Source organism: Miscanthus floridulus, chromosome 2 (assembly GCF_019320115.1).
Source record: "Miscanthus floridulus cultivar M001 chromosome 2, ASM1932011v1, whole genome shotgun sequence".
NCBI lineage: Eukaryota > Viridiplantae > Streptophyta > Magnoliopsida > Poales > Poaceae > Miscanthus > Miscanthus floridulus.
Genome location: NC_089581.1, coordinates 23,670,690 through 23,684,462, shown reverse-complemented (window position 1 = coordinate 23,684,462; position 13,773 = coordinate 23,670,690). Strand labels below are relative to the sequence as shown.

The window sequence follows — 13,773 nt, the reverse complement described above, 5'->3', positions numbered from 1 at the left end:
TATCGAAGGGTTTCCTATTTTTTGAAATTTGAGTCTCATCACGCGACAAAATATGGTGCTGAAATTTTATATTATTTTTTCGAGCATCTTACTGTCCTCAAATGAAAAAAATTAAAACTATAAAGTTGTAGATCTCATCGAGGTCTATAATTTACATATAAAAATTATCTTCATTCGACATCGTATTAAAAGGTTTTCTATTTTTTGAAATTTGAGTCTCATCACGCGACAAAACTATAAATTTGAGGTCTCAAGGCATTGTGAAATGATGTACAGTTATGTGTAACTCTGTTTTTGGGATTGGTCTACATCCTGTCATCCTGTGTGAAATTGTAGTTAAGTTGTGGTTTGCGTCCAGGACCTTTCGCCTGGTTAGGGAAATTCGAGTTCGGAAGCAAGTCATGAATGTCACCGAGGCTCGCCGCTTGCGAATTGCAATGGACGATGGCTATGACCTTGCATGCGTGTAGGTGAAGGTGATATGCCCCGTGGGAAGCGTCACAACCTGGGTGGTGGTGGTGTCAGTCTCGTGGCGTGCGGTGCCCCTGCAGAGCCGCCACGCGACCGTACGTATTCCTAATTTTGCCGCCCACGGCCCACACCGACTTTGCCCTGCGACTGCGAGGCTGCGAATGCCACCCGCTCTTCTTCACGACGTCTTCCTCCAGGGGCAAAAGGGGTCATGGTCTAGGGTACGCAGTTCAATGGGACGCTACCACATTGGGACGTTGCCATCATGATTTACACTCTGGTGTCGTAATTTTTTTTCTTGATTTTTCTAGAAAATGTCTCTCAATCTCTTTTTTAGGTGTGTACGAAGGTGTGACAGGAGCGTGGAGCTTGTGAGTTATGCGCGTTACCCGATAAAAAAAAAAAAAAAAAAAAAAAAAAAAAAAAAAAAACTTCCTCCAGGGCTCCACGTCACGCTGGCCGCCACCACCCTGCCGCCTCCATCTCGGTCCCGTACAGCCTCTGCGACGCGTCGGCCCATCCCTGCTCGCCGCCAACCCAACGATGTATGTCGGAGCAAATAAGAGGAGCGGGGTCAGTTGTCTTCTTGAGTTCCTCTCTCCCATTAGCCGAGAAGGAGAAGGCACCGTAGAAAGATCCCCAAAACTTTTCAGTAGGGCTCTCAACTTTGTTTGCACAGCGCATTTCTCGGTCTTACCTCAGCTCTCGTGGCAGGGGAATCCCAAGCGAAATATGGAGAGAAAAAATCCTGGAATAAAAGGTAACAGCGGAAAAGGGATTGGTCTCTTTCGGAGCCATTATTCATTTTTTATATATATAAGTTCTTTTTGGTTTTATTACTACACTTTGTTGGGAAGAGGATTCTTAGTCTGACTGCTTGCTGCCTTGATGCGTGTTTCTTTTTCGATTGCTTCGGCTCTATATGATGTTGTGCTTTGATCACGTTGCAGGTGGCTCGGTGTTAGCTGTTAAGGTTTATTGCCTCCATGGGCGCAAGATCTGAAAACTGTGGTACAGAAACCTAAGCTTTGGCCCCTCTTGAAGATATATATTGGAGATTTTGGTTGGGAGGAAGACGACACCCCATCACTAGTTCATGGTTGCTTCTACAGTGCTCTCACCATTTCCATAAGGAAAGACACGTTATCCTCTCAGCCATAGTATGATAGTAGTCCACATCCTTGCAAGAATTATGTGGTGTAAATCTTTCTGAAGCAAGTTAAAGGCTGTGGTTGGGAGGAAGACGCCCCATCACTAGTGGCATGCCCTGGGTTTTTACAGTGTTGTGGTTGGTCGTCTTCTCTGAAGATTGGTAGTCCACTATTAGGATCATAAAGAGCGAGTCAAGAGGACCTGAGTTTGATCTACTGTTGGCTATTAGGCTTAGTGGTCTGGGTCCATATTCCATACTGAAATTTTGCTGATTAGCGTTATTTCTGCACCATGAATAATGTGCAGAGTATAGAATCTCTGGCTGCTGGCGATGCTCAGCATAACCTTTTCCGAACCCTTGGACCAACACTCGTGATTTCGATGGCATATATTGACCTTGGAAAGTGGTTGGTAGCAGTGGATGCTGGATCTCGGTTCGGCTATGATCTTGTGCTACTGGTGCTGCTCTTCAATTTCTCAGCCATTTTGTATCAATATCTGTCAACTTGTATCGGCATGGTCACTGGGAAGAACCTTGCCAAGGTACGACTTACTGAGCACTTTCTTGTTCTTGCTTCAGAGACAATTTGTAGAACTTTTGCCAGTCACTACAACCACCGTGCAGAGATCTCACTAATTTTAGCTGATATTCTAGAGCTTACTAGCTTAGCATAACCTCGAAAATGTTAACGTTTCTTATGCAATTCATAACAATGATTTGGCTTCTCACCTATGGGCCTGGTAATTATCTTCGAGTAGACAAGGACGGGCTTGGATTCTCAAGTCCTGGATGCTTGTATCACTGCTGTTAGATGCAATCTAAAGAGGTCTCAGAGCCTAAAAAAGAAGTGTACCACTTTCTGAATGAAACACTGAAATGCAATGTAACTAAATTAGTTACTTTGTGCTGTGTGCCTGTATTATTACTTGTTATTGTTAACATTATTTCTGGGTTGCTGGTGAGGACTTTCAAAAATACAATATTTACTCACAATAACCTCAGTTTCATGGATACAATGAGAGTATATATCACAGGAAACCAAGTTATCATTTTTAATCTCTGACTTTTCTTTCAACTAGCAAACATGCTTTTGCGTTGTGTCATCCGTTCCAATACGTCTTGGAATCGGACTCTACTGTGGCTAGACACGTGCTATTTTGACTCATATGAACACAGGTCGTGAGTTCGGGTCACGGACGAGATGGTAAACCAATTAGGATTCTTATCTCTAATTCGTCACGTACTCCTACCTCTTAGTAAAACCGACCAGGACTCTTATGGTCGGGGAGTGGAGGGATAGACATACTGGGGGACCAAGTGATGGATGAAAATTTGGAGAAAGAAAATTCCTTCTTTTAATATTACATATTAGTTGTAGATAAGAAACAAGGAGAACTGTCAACGATAAACTTTATAGCTTGGGGTTAAGTTCTATCAAGTAAATGCTCCTTTCATTCTAAATCATCTTAAACTATTTCCTGCATAGGCTTTGGGAGATATTAACCTTACTTTCTGTACTTCTACATGACTGATAGATCTGCTGCCAGGAATACAGTCAGGTGATATGTGTTGTTCTCGGTCTCCAGGCATGGCTTTCCTTGTTGACCTCTGAATTGACAATGGTACGCCTACAAACTATAGATTTCTCGCTCTGCTGTGCTTCATTCTGGGATGTTTGTGTGATCATGCTATGCATGCATTTAGTTTATGAGTACTTGTTACTCCTTACCAGAGCACATCATAGTTATCGTCTTTTAAACACTTAACATTTGGCTACTTTAGATTGCAGGCATGGCAGTGGGGTTCAACATTGTGTTTGAACACGACGATCTTATCACAGCCATATGTTCTGCAAGTGTTGTAGTTAGTCTACTACCATACACGCTCTCTCATTTGGTAAATCTATAAATCCCCAAATAACCCCATCATAAAAAGATTATCTTCTTAAGTCTAAGACCTTATGTAATTCTAGTTTCTTACTCGTGCTCATTATAGGATAAGAAGGTGGCTGGGATATTTAATGCTTGCATAGCTGGATTTACACTTCTTTGTTTTGTGCTTGGTTTATTAATCAGTCACCCCCATACCCCAGTCAATATGAATGTGATGTTCCCCAAGTTGAGTGGTGAAAGCGCTTACTCATTGATGGCTCTTCTTGGCACAAATATAATAGTACACAACTTTTATACTCATTCAGCATTTGTTCAGGTAAGTTCTAACTTCTAAAGCCTCTTGCTAATGCTTAGGTAAAGTTTTCAGATGGCATGTACATGCACTTAGCTTTGCCAAACTTATCTTCCATTAAGTTTTCTTATCAATCCTGAATGAATGTGTCTTGCACGTTGAAAGTGATCCAACAACAATAAGCCTCAGGGTGCTGAATGTAATGAAAAGTGATGTCTGGGAAAATGTGGCTGGCCATGGGAGTGCTGAATGTTGTTAGCAAATAATCTTTTGTGTCCAGATTAGAGTTCAGGTGCAGATTAGTGCCCAGGTTCAGTGTGTTTGGTTGTGCTGCTTCATGTTTGAGTTGGCCTTTCAAATGTAATGAAAACAGAGTAAGAAAGTGCTCTGTCATGATTCATGAATAGATTACTGGTGTTTGGTTATGCTGCTTTCGTATTTGAAGCAGCCTATGTCACTAGGTGGAGCCTTTTGTTTTCTTTCGTGTTGTCAGAGTTCTCATAATAAGAAACAAGTCCTCTGTATTGCCTGTTATGATCCATTACTTATGAATCGATCTTCATCAAGAAATAAATGGTGTTAAGGTTGTTAGTGTTTTTAGTTATGGTAATTCATGATACATGTCAAGTGGTCCTTCTATATCAATACAAGTTCGGCAGATCTCCTGCCGACCATTTGAAAAAAAAAAAAGATACATGTCAAGTGGTTGGAATGTACTTTAAAAAAAAATAGATCTTGGGGGAGACACCTCCTGGGCATATCCTTGAGGAGAGGTACCAGGCTTGGAACGCGGACCGGCACAGGGGTTTCAGTGATCCCCAGACCCCAGGGTTTTCCGCTCTAACCAAGAAGCTGGTTGGAATGTACTTTTGTCCTTTCTCTTCCATTTCACTAAGCAAATCATTCTTTTCTTTTCTCTGCTTATTTGATTTTCTTTGGTTTGTCGTATACTGATTCAGATATCATATGTGCAGGTCCAGAGAAGATCTTCAGTCCATACCCTTGGTTCCCTGTTCCACGACCACCTTTTCTCTATATTATTTATATTTACTGGGATTTTCCTTGTGAATTATATTCTCCTGAGCTCAGCAGCAGATGAATCCAGTGACACATTGGTAATGGACTTTCAAGATGCTATGGAGCTAATGCACCAGGTTTGTATCTCCAGTTTCTGTCTATTTGTCAAATCCTGGCATCTATTGTTTTTTTAATAATTGCCAAGAAAAAGTACCACGAGTTCAGCATGTTGCATTTCTTTTATGCCTTGCTTGTTTGGATTTGCAATTGCTTGAAATTGTTGAATTATGAATATGATGTCTACCTTCCCTCAACAAGTTAAGCTTTTTGATGAACTGCTTGGAGCATTGAACTTATATACGGCATTGTTTCAGTAGGTCAGGTCTGGGACCTGGCTGGCACAATTTTAAGAAAATGATAACTGTAATGCTTTTTAGTTCATCCATAGGTGTTAAGGAGAATAAAAATCAGTGCTTACATTGATTTATAAGCATATTACTTCCCACTCATAAACAACTTAAGTTTCTGGTTGATGCATATTAATAAGTATTTTTAGTTTGGATTCTGCATGGAACCCCTTCCTGACTTCTGTGGATTCTTGCCTTCTGCAGATATTCACAAATCCTGCAGCACCAATTGTGCTATTAGTGATCCTTCTCTTTTCAAGCCATATCATCTCATTGACATGCATTGTTAGTGGTGATGTAATTTCAGAGAACTTCTTTGGTGTTAAACTGCCTCTTTCAGCACATCATCTGCTACATAAGGGTTTGGCCATGATTCTTACTATCTACTGTGCGAAGGTTGCTGGTTCTGAAGGGATATATCAGTTACTTATTATGTGCCCAGTTATCCAGGCTATGCTTCTTCCTTCGTCGATTATACCCATTTTACGTGTTTCTTCATCAAGATTATTGATGGGAAGATACAGGATAGCTTTATGTGTTGAAATTTTTGCCTTCCTTGCATTCCTTCTTGCGGTGTTCACAAATATAATTTTCACAGCAGAAATTATGTTTGGTGATAGCACTTGGACAAACAACCTGAAAGGAGATACTGGAAGCCCTGCCATACTTCCATATTCTGTTGTAGTCCTAGTTTCATGTGCATCAATTGGATTTACACTGTTTGTTGCTGTTACTCCACTAAAATCAGCAAGTAATGAAGCTCAGACTCATTTGTCGTCTGTGCACTCACAAAGAGAAACATTGGGCACTACTCATAGAGAAACGACTTATCTGGAAAAAAATGAGCATGAAGAATTTGAAAGCTGTTCTGTTGGAGCTGTTCTTATGGGTTCATCGGAAGGTCATACGGAATCAGTTCATGAACACACCTGCAGAGCACCTTATCTGGATAATTGTGCACATGAAGAAATTGAGAGGTCTTCTGTTGAGCTGTTCTGAGGGATTCATTGGAGGGTCATCAGGAATCAGCTTTTGAGCTTACATGCGATTCCGACACCTCTGATTGTGGCGCTTAGCAATTGACTGTGGATACATTGATTAATCCTGAAGCTGAACCATCACCACCTATAACCAATGAGGTGCCAAAATCAGTTGGTGTTGAGTGGACGCAACCAGTTCCAGAGGTCTGTATCATTGTAGTAGAACATAGCGTTTCAGAATATTTCGAGATGAAGCCCTCAAATGAAATGGTGGTTAAACAAGAAGGTGAAGACAACTCATGAGGGTGACATAGGTGGAAGAATCTCTGACACAAGCCCTTGATCAACTTGACATCCAACCTGTTGACATCCTTCTGATGGTGTGTCAGCCTTCTTTTTAGGTTTTGCCTTCATGGTTCTCAGTATTTCATGGTTCGGCTAGTCGTGCTCTTGGTTAGAGATGATGGTGTCTTCTCAGTTGTTTTATAGTAGTTGTCAACTTTCTTGTTTGGATCGATCTGTGGTAGTTTCGCAAGAGGTGTTGATGGTTGTAGTTAGTGGTGATTTTTTTGTTGCCAGCAATTCTCGTAGTTGTGTTTTGGTTTTGTCAGCTGTATCTGTATGTAGTTCTTTTAGTTGCAGGTCAGGCCGGTTTCACTTTTGGAACCGTGCAGTTGCTCAGTTTTTAGGTCCTCTTTTTTTTCCAAAAATGGACCAATTCCTTTTCTTGTAATAAACTTTGCAGCAATGATCTTGCTGCCCTTCAAAAAAAAATTAGTTGTTAAAAGCAGAAGCAAATGTTTACACAGTTGGGGAGACTGAGGTATTGTGCAATCTGAAATATGAGAAGTCTGCTGGAGGTGGTACGCCTTTGGTTCTAATGATCCACCATTTCTTGCTTGTAGTATGGGGAAAAAGAGTGGTCATGGACTCATGTTAATGCCAGTGGTAGCCTTTTTAAACGTCTGGTTTGGGGTGCGCAGCACGGAGGCAGTTAGCAGTAATTCTTGATGAGTTCTGGGGGCATCTTTTTTATTATCACGGTGAGCTTACACAAGAAGTTATTACCATGCTATGCTGACACTGTCACACTGACATATATGCTCCTGACCAAAGTGTGTTTGGTTCACTGGGAGCTGGCTTTTCAACAAGCCCAACATTGAACCACTACTAAAGAATTTTAGGAGATAGGTCTCTAACTAATTAAGGTGGGGATCTTATTAATTGAGACGAAGATTTTAGGAGACGACACACACCCACACCCTCATGTTTGTTTGTTTGTGATTACATTCTTTTTCATAGGTCAACCACATATCCGCTCTTCAACGAGCTCAACATTGAACGAACACGTTTACCTCCGTTAATCATTTTCGGAGATGGACATCTTAAGAAAACCGTTTTTGTTAGTAGACTATTTTAAAATGTCTGCCTCTGAATTGGTTATTAATAAAGACACATTTTAAGATGTTGTCTCTGAAAATCGATTAACGGTGACGGCACACTTAAGAGGATCATCGTCTATAGAAATAGCTATATTTTCATATGAAGCCGAGTGAAGATAAACATTACATAAAAAAATTAGAGATCGGCATGATCTATAACTTTGTAGTTGACAAGTTTCTGATTTAAAGCTATTTAGAGTCCCAAATATTGTTTTAATTTTCTAGAATTTGAACTTTAATTTTAGACTTTTTTAATAATCTCGGATGTTGACATGGTCTACATAACAGTTTTAGTTCTCAATGCTATGTACAACTTTGTAGTTGAAATATTTTTATTTGATAAGTTTTTAATATAAGTCATGCACATTTTATTTAGAGTCTCAAATATGTGTTAGAAATTCTTGAACTTTGAAATTCAATTTTGGCCATGATCAATACCTAGTTTGTTGTGTTCGACGCGATATACAACTTTGTTGTTGATAAGTTTTTTATTTAAAGTTGTTGAAAGCCTCAGTTTTGTTTTGGTAGTTGAGTGACAATTAGTGGACAAGGATCATCTTGCTACTAGAATTGAGTAGGAGGCTTACAAAATAGTGTTAGGCAAAGTAATTTCTATTAGGATATCATTTTATACTAACTACTTTGATTTTGTGTTGTGCATTTGGTAGATAAATTTTTAGGCAATTCAACCCTTCTCGACATTTAGATCCTTTCAGTTGTTTAGAGTCTCATATATTTATTTTAAGTTCTTATATTTGAATTGATTCAAATTTTTTATTTTTTTCAAAACAATCTTAGACAAACACGCCCTATATTAAAATTATAGCGCTTGACAAGTTCTAAAAATTTGTAGTTTTTTCATTTGATCTTTTAGCAGTCAAATAGTTAATTTAATATTATAAAATGTTAATATAAAAGAATAGCATCCTATATATAGCGATAAATTAGTGTGTGGTGTAGCGGTGGAAATGTGTCTAGTAATACACATCATGGGTTCAAATCCTAGAAACCTCTGTAAGTGATCATTAACACAAACCACCTAACAAATGTGGATGACTTATCCGCTATATAAATAAAATAAAAAATAAAAAATAGCAGTCTGTATAGTTAAAATATCTTATTATGATCCTAAATGCATCGGTGAGAGTGGAAGTGTTGGCTCGTCTGCTTACTCAGAGAAGTGCTACCGTTTATCTTTTATGATCCTAAATTCATTGGTGGGCAACAAATCAGAACCGATGGTCGTCCAGCAGAGGCGTCTCTGACAATGCATGATCAGATGGCTCGACGACGCAGGTCGACGGTGGTGGCACCTAAACGCACGGTTGGGGCGCGATCTGACCCGGTCGCCTCCACAATGGTACGGTGGCCAGGCACGGTCTAGCAGCGGAGATCTAGATGATGAAGGCCGACCATAGAGAGGAGGTAATTAAGCGATTTGTTGCTACGACCCACGCTAGGGCGACGATGATGGTGTTGCTCCGGACAAGAGATCAAGCTCCCTAAAGGCATGGGAAAGCAATATCTCGTAGCTTAGAGCAAAACTTAAACTCATGATGCCATATAGGAGGAAAAGATTTGGTGGGATAGTAGACTGTGTTGCTGAGCCTCGTGATCAGATTATACTCATAAGAGTATTGTTTAGAGGCAAGAAACCTCCTTAGAGATAAGAAAGACAGGATTATCCGATCCTAATTCTACGGTGACGGGAGATATTTCAATATCCTTGTGGTGCCTGGTACATTTTTGCAATTTTTAATCTAACATACAAAATACTCCCTCCGTCCCGTAAATATTGCAATTATAGAGTTTAAATTTGTCCCAAAAATTTTGCATACATAGGTGCTATACCGTCATAGTAAGCTATCACATTAAGTAGGACCCACACAAGACCGGCTGCCCATTTGTTTTTCTCACAGATGTCTCTTAAACGCTTTGTATAGCTCGTCGTCACGAACCGAAACCGGTATGTACTGTCACTCTCTCTGTCTATGCATCTGAAATCTTTATATAGGGGCAGCATGGTCATTTTACACTTACCTTAATTTGCTCCTCAAGTTCTACAATTACAAATTTTTTGAGACAGGGCAAGTAAGTTTTAAAAAAGTTACTATACTCAAAAGTAAAATTTTGACTCAGCTATGCCAACTTAGTATGGTAGCCCCCTCCAAAGGAAAAAAAACAACTTGGTATGGTAGCCCCTCATTTAAAAAAAAGAAAAAAAAACAAGAAAAAACTTGGTATGGTAGCGGCTGGCCAGCGCCCAGATCACTGGAGGCAAATTTTGAAGAACCCGGTCCTTCCTGGATCGTGAAGGAGCTTGCTCCTCAAACGACACGTGTGTCTAACAATCTCAAAGCACATGTATCCCCTTTGCTCCTTCCATTCTATTTCCTATTCTCATCTGACGACGTTACTTCCACGTTAAGTGAAGCCGTCGAGCACTAGTAGGGCGCAGTCATCGTCGGCGGCGAGTAGGCAGAGGTGGAGCGGGTGCGCGGGACGAAAGGAAGGCGAGACGAGGGAGACCAATGGCTCGATGCTCAACGTCGTCGCCGACACTGCGGGCCCTGACGGTCTGCTTGTACGAGCATGTCACCGTCCCTCACCTGGACCCGTCCACATGTGAAGCTGGGCCGAGACATGGAACTCGAGCCCGATCCAGAAGCACAAGAGTGTCTGGTCCGCAATGGGCCTGTATCCGCTACGAGCCCAGGAAGGAGGAGTAGATAAGAGAGAGTGGAGAGGAAGAAAGGAATAATCCAACTTGTATCAGATCACTCGTTACGTTTCTAAGCTTTCCTTTGTAATAGGACCTCTGGCCGGCAATCTCTGTTCGTCTCCGGCTCTGACCGATTACTGTATACCAACACCTGATATCCCCGTTCGCTGGTCTGAAACTTGGCTGAAACTGGCTGGAAACACTGTTTCGGCTGAATTGTTGTGAGAGAAAAACACTGTTCCAGCTAAAAAAAGAAATCGAATAAGTCGAATATAGGGTAAGCCGAACAGGGCCACAGTCTAGCCTCGGCACCCCGTCGGCTCTGGATCCCACGTCGTCCACTGTAGGGGTACGACCCCAGATACCTATGGCAAATCATATGGGTTGTGCCTCTAGGGACGGCCCAGCCCACAAGACGAAGCATTGCGGGGCACGACTCTGCTCGGCGTCTCCCACAAGACACCAGGAAGATACCCTGAAGATATTACGAGATCTGTTAGGATACATATGATCCCTTGATTCCTGTAATATGTTATTACTTTCCGGTTATCTCTCAAATCTAACCGACTTGTAACCCTGCCCCCGGACTATATAAGGCGGGCAGAGATCCCCTCCAAACTCACGCAATATCATACGATAGCCAATACAAACTAACAAACCACAGGAGTAGGGTATTACGTCATACTGACGGCCTGAACCTGTCTAACTCGTATGTCTCGGTTACCTTCTTGTTCTTGATTACACACCTCTCTATCGATCAATCTACCTTCGTGGGATACCACTCGGAGGACTGTCAACGATATTCTATCGACAGTTGACGCGCCAGATAGGGGTGTGCGTGCTGTTTCTATATCGAACTAGATGGTACGTTCCGTAGGCTCTTCGTCCCTCCCACAGCCTGGCCAGATCTTCATGGTCGGATCAATCTCGTGGATCATCAACGCTGAAGAAGTCGGAGAGCTCATCGAGCCGGTGCAGATCGATTCTGTGCCAATCACCCCAACACGTGCGACTACAGATCTGATCTCGAAACCATCTCCGAGGTCGCCTTCATCGACAACTCGTCGCCCACTTCCTCGCTACCAGAGGAGGCAGATCAACAATAATGATCTGATCGCATCCATCGATCAGGTTGGTCTAAAGCTCGTCGATTACCTCTCCATTGCTGAATCAGTTCTGGACACTCTGGTTTAGCGTCGACCACCCTCCGATCCAGATCTATCAAAGGCTACTCGAGAAACTCTAGGGGTTACAGCCCTACCCTTCGGGTTTACCAACGTCGCCGCCACTTACCAAGATGCCCTAAGAGGCAAATTCGCCGACCAGGTTAGAGATGTCCATCCTCTCACCGACCAGATCGCTGACCAGCCTCCGTCGGCCATCAACATACTGCACATCAGCCGACGCCCGGAGCATATCTCCAAACCATACTAGAGGAGAATCCGGACTCCGAGTCCTAGGGCTCTACGGAGACCGTCGCCAAAACCACCACCGAGCTACTTCCTCTCCCTCCTTTCTATGGTGGCGCGATCTTCAATGTCAGCGTCGACAACCCCCCTCGGAACGACGAAACTGAGGTGGAACGCGTCGCTTGTGAGAACTGGAATGTCAACCGTGCACAGCGCTGAGCAAACGAGGATGCCCTTATGATGGCCGAGCAGCAGCTTGACTCGCAAGGAAGGCCACACCAACTCCAACACAACCTCAACGACGAGTTTGTTCGTGTTGATGGACATGACGTCTACAAGACACCAAGCGCTAACCTGGCCGTGGTCGCCAATGAGCTCGCCCGGCTCCCATAAACACCAGATGTCACCAAGGTCGCCGCCATGCTTAAAGCGGCACACTACCAAGTCAATGAGATCCGCTAGGATCAGAGACCTTCATACTCCACAAGCTCGATTTGCCGATCAGCCGCGCCAAGATCCGATCGCCGCCCAAGCCGCTTCACTGACCAGCACCGCGATGACAGGCAACCCCTCCAGGGTAGAGCTAGGGGCAACCACATTGAACATCACCGCCAACACAACCAGGAGGTCGATCAGGACGTCCGAGTGCACCTCAACAATCTCTGAGATGCACGACGACGTATCAACAAACACTGCTTCAGTCACCATGAAGAAGAAGTACACCGCCGCTAGGAGTACGAGCAAGAGTACGGTAACCGAGACTCAGCTCGAGCCGCTCAATACCGGCAACGCTGCAGGCGATGGCGCCGACAACCCCGAAGGCCCCCCAGCATTCATGAGGGCATTCCAAACACTTCAGTGGCCCCATGGTTTTAAAATCACTAGGGTCGAGCCCTACGAGGGAAGGATGAACCCAACATAGTGGCTATAGGCTTACGCCACTATTGTCCATGCCGCTAGAGGAGACACCAATGTCATGATGAACTATCTTCCCGTCATGCTCACGCCACCTGCCATGAACTAGTTCACAAGCCTTGCCCCGGACTCCATCGGATCATAGGAAGAGCTAAAAAAGTCTTCACCGATAATTATATGGCTACGTGTACTTGGCTAGGCACCAAACATGATCTCAACTGCATCTACCAGAAGCCGTCTGAGCTCCTCCATAGCTACATCAAATGCTTTTCTGAGATGAGGAATTCTGTTCCCAATACAACGGAAGCTGAGGTCATCACCGCCTTCATCCGAGGACTCCATCACTGCGAGCTTCACTCCAAGTTCAACCGCAAGCCACCCATAGGGATTGGTGAGATGATCATGATCGCCAACCAGTACGTCAACGTCGAGGAAGTTGAGCTACGCTTCAATGAGGATACAGGCACTCATCGATATGTACCTTATACGTTTCTATCCTTAAAACGCTCTAGATATGTATTCTCCACTCCATGATGAATAAAGTTTTGGTCGTCATAATTTGTCTCCATTATTTCTCCATTACAATTTAATATCCACTTACAGTCGCCGAGCTCTAAGGTACTCCATAACGAACTCCAATATGAAATCGCCATAACTGCTCCGCCATGTTTCTCCATGTCTCCAACATGTGATCGCCATAAACACTCCGCCATGTTTCTCCATATCTCTGACATGTTTCGCCGACCACCGAGTAGCACATGTTCTATTTTGTGCTCTATGGAGAAGATCCAGTCTCCGATCTCTCCCTACACGTGCTACGGGCTCCACGCTCTACGTTATGGGTGGTCGGTTGTAGTTCCTTGGTCACACCTGTTCCTCCTACACGTGCACAGGCTCTGCGCTCGATGTTATGGACTTTGGGCTAGCCAAGGCCGAGAGCTCGGTGAAGAACTAACTACTTAGATGCCACTTATACCATATTTATCTCCAAGTTATTTCGTCAATCGCCGAGCAGCACATGTTTTGCTCTTTCTCTATGGAGAAGACCCAGTCTCCGATCTCTCCCTACACGT

General features: G+C 43.2%; 1 protein-coding gene across 2 annotated transcripts; it reads left to right on the top strand.

Annotated features, from left to right (window-relative positions):
* Window positions 1–1,028: 1,028 nt before the first annotated feature.
* On the top strand, window positions 1,029–6,921 carry LOC136538219 (protein ETHYLENE-INSENSITIVE 2-like). Of its 2 annotated transcripts, none has more exons than XM_066530210.1 (8): window positions 1,029–1,044; window positions 1,186–1,231; window positions 1,422–2,166; window positions 3,160–3,246; window positions 3,407–3,520; window positions 3,620–3,832; window positions 4,783–4,962; window positions 5,437–6,921. In XM_066530210.1, the coding sequence occupies exons 3-8, from the start codon at window positions 1,915–1,917 to the stop codon at window positions 6,229–6,231; spliced, it is 1,641 nt and encodes a 546-aa protein (XP_066386307.1). In that variant the 5' UTR covers window positions 1,029–1,044; window positions 1,186–1,231; window positions 1,422–1,914; the 3' UTR covers window positions 6,232–6,921. The 2 variants fall into 2 exon arrangements, with proteins under 2 accessions (XP_066386307.1, XP_066386308.1); XM_066530211.1 differs by lacking the exon at window positions 1,029–1,044 and adding an exon at window positions 1,102–1,123.
* The last annotated feature ends 6,852 nt before the right edge of the window (window positions 6,922–13,773 follow it).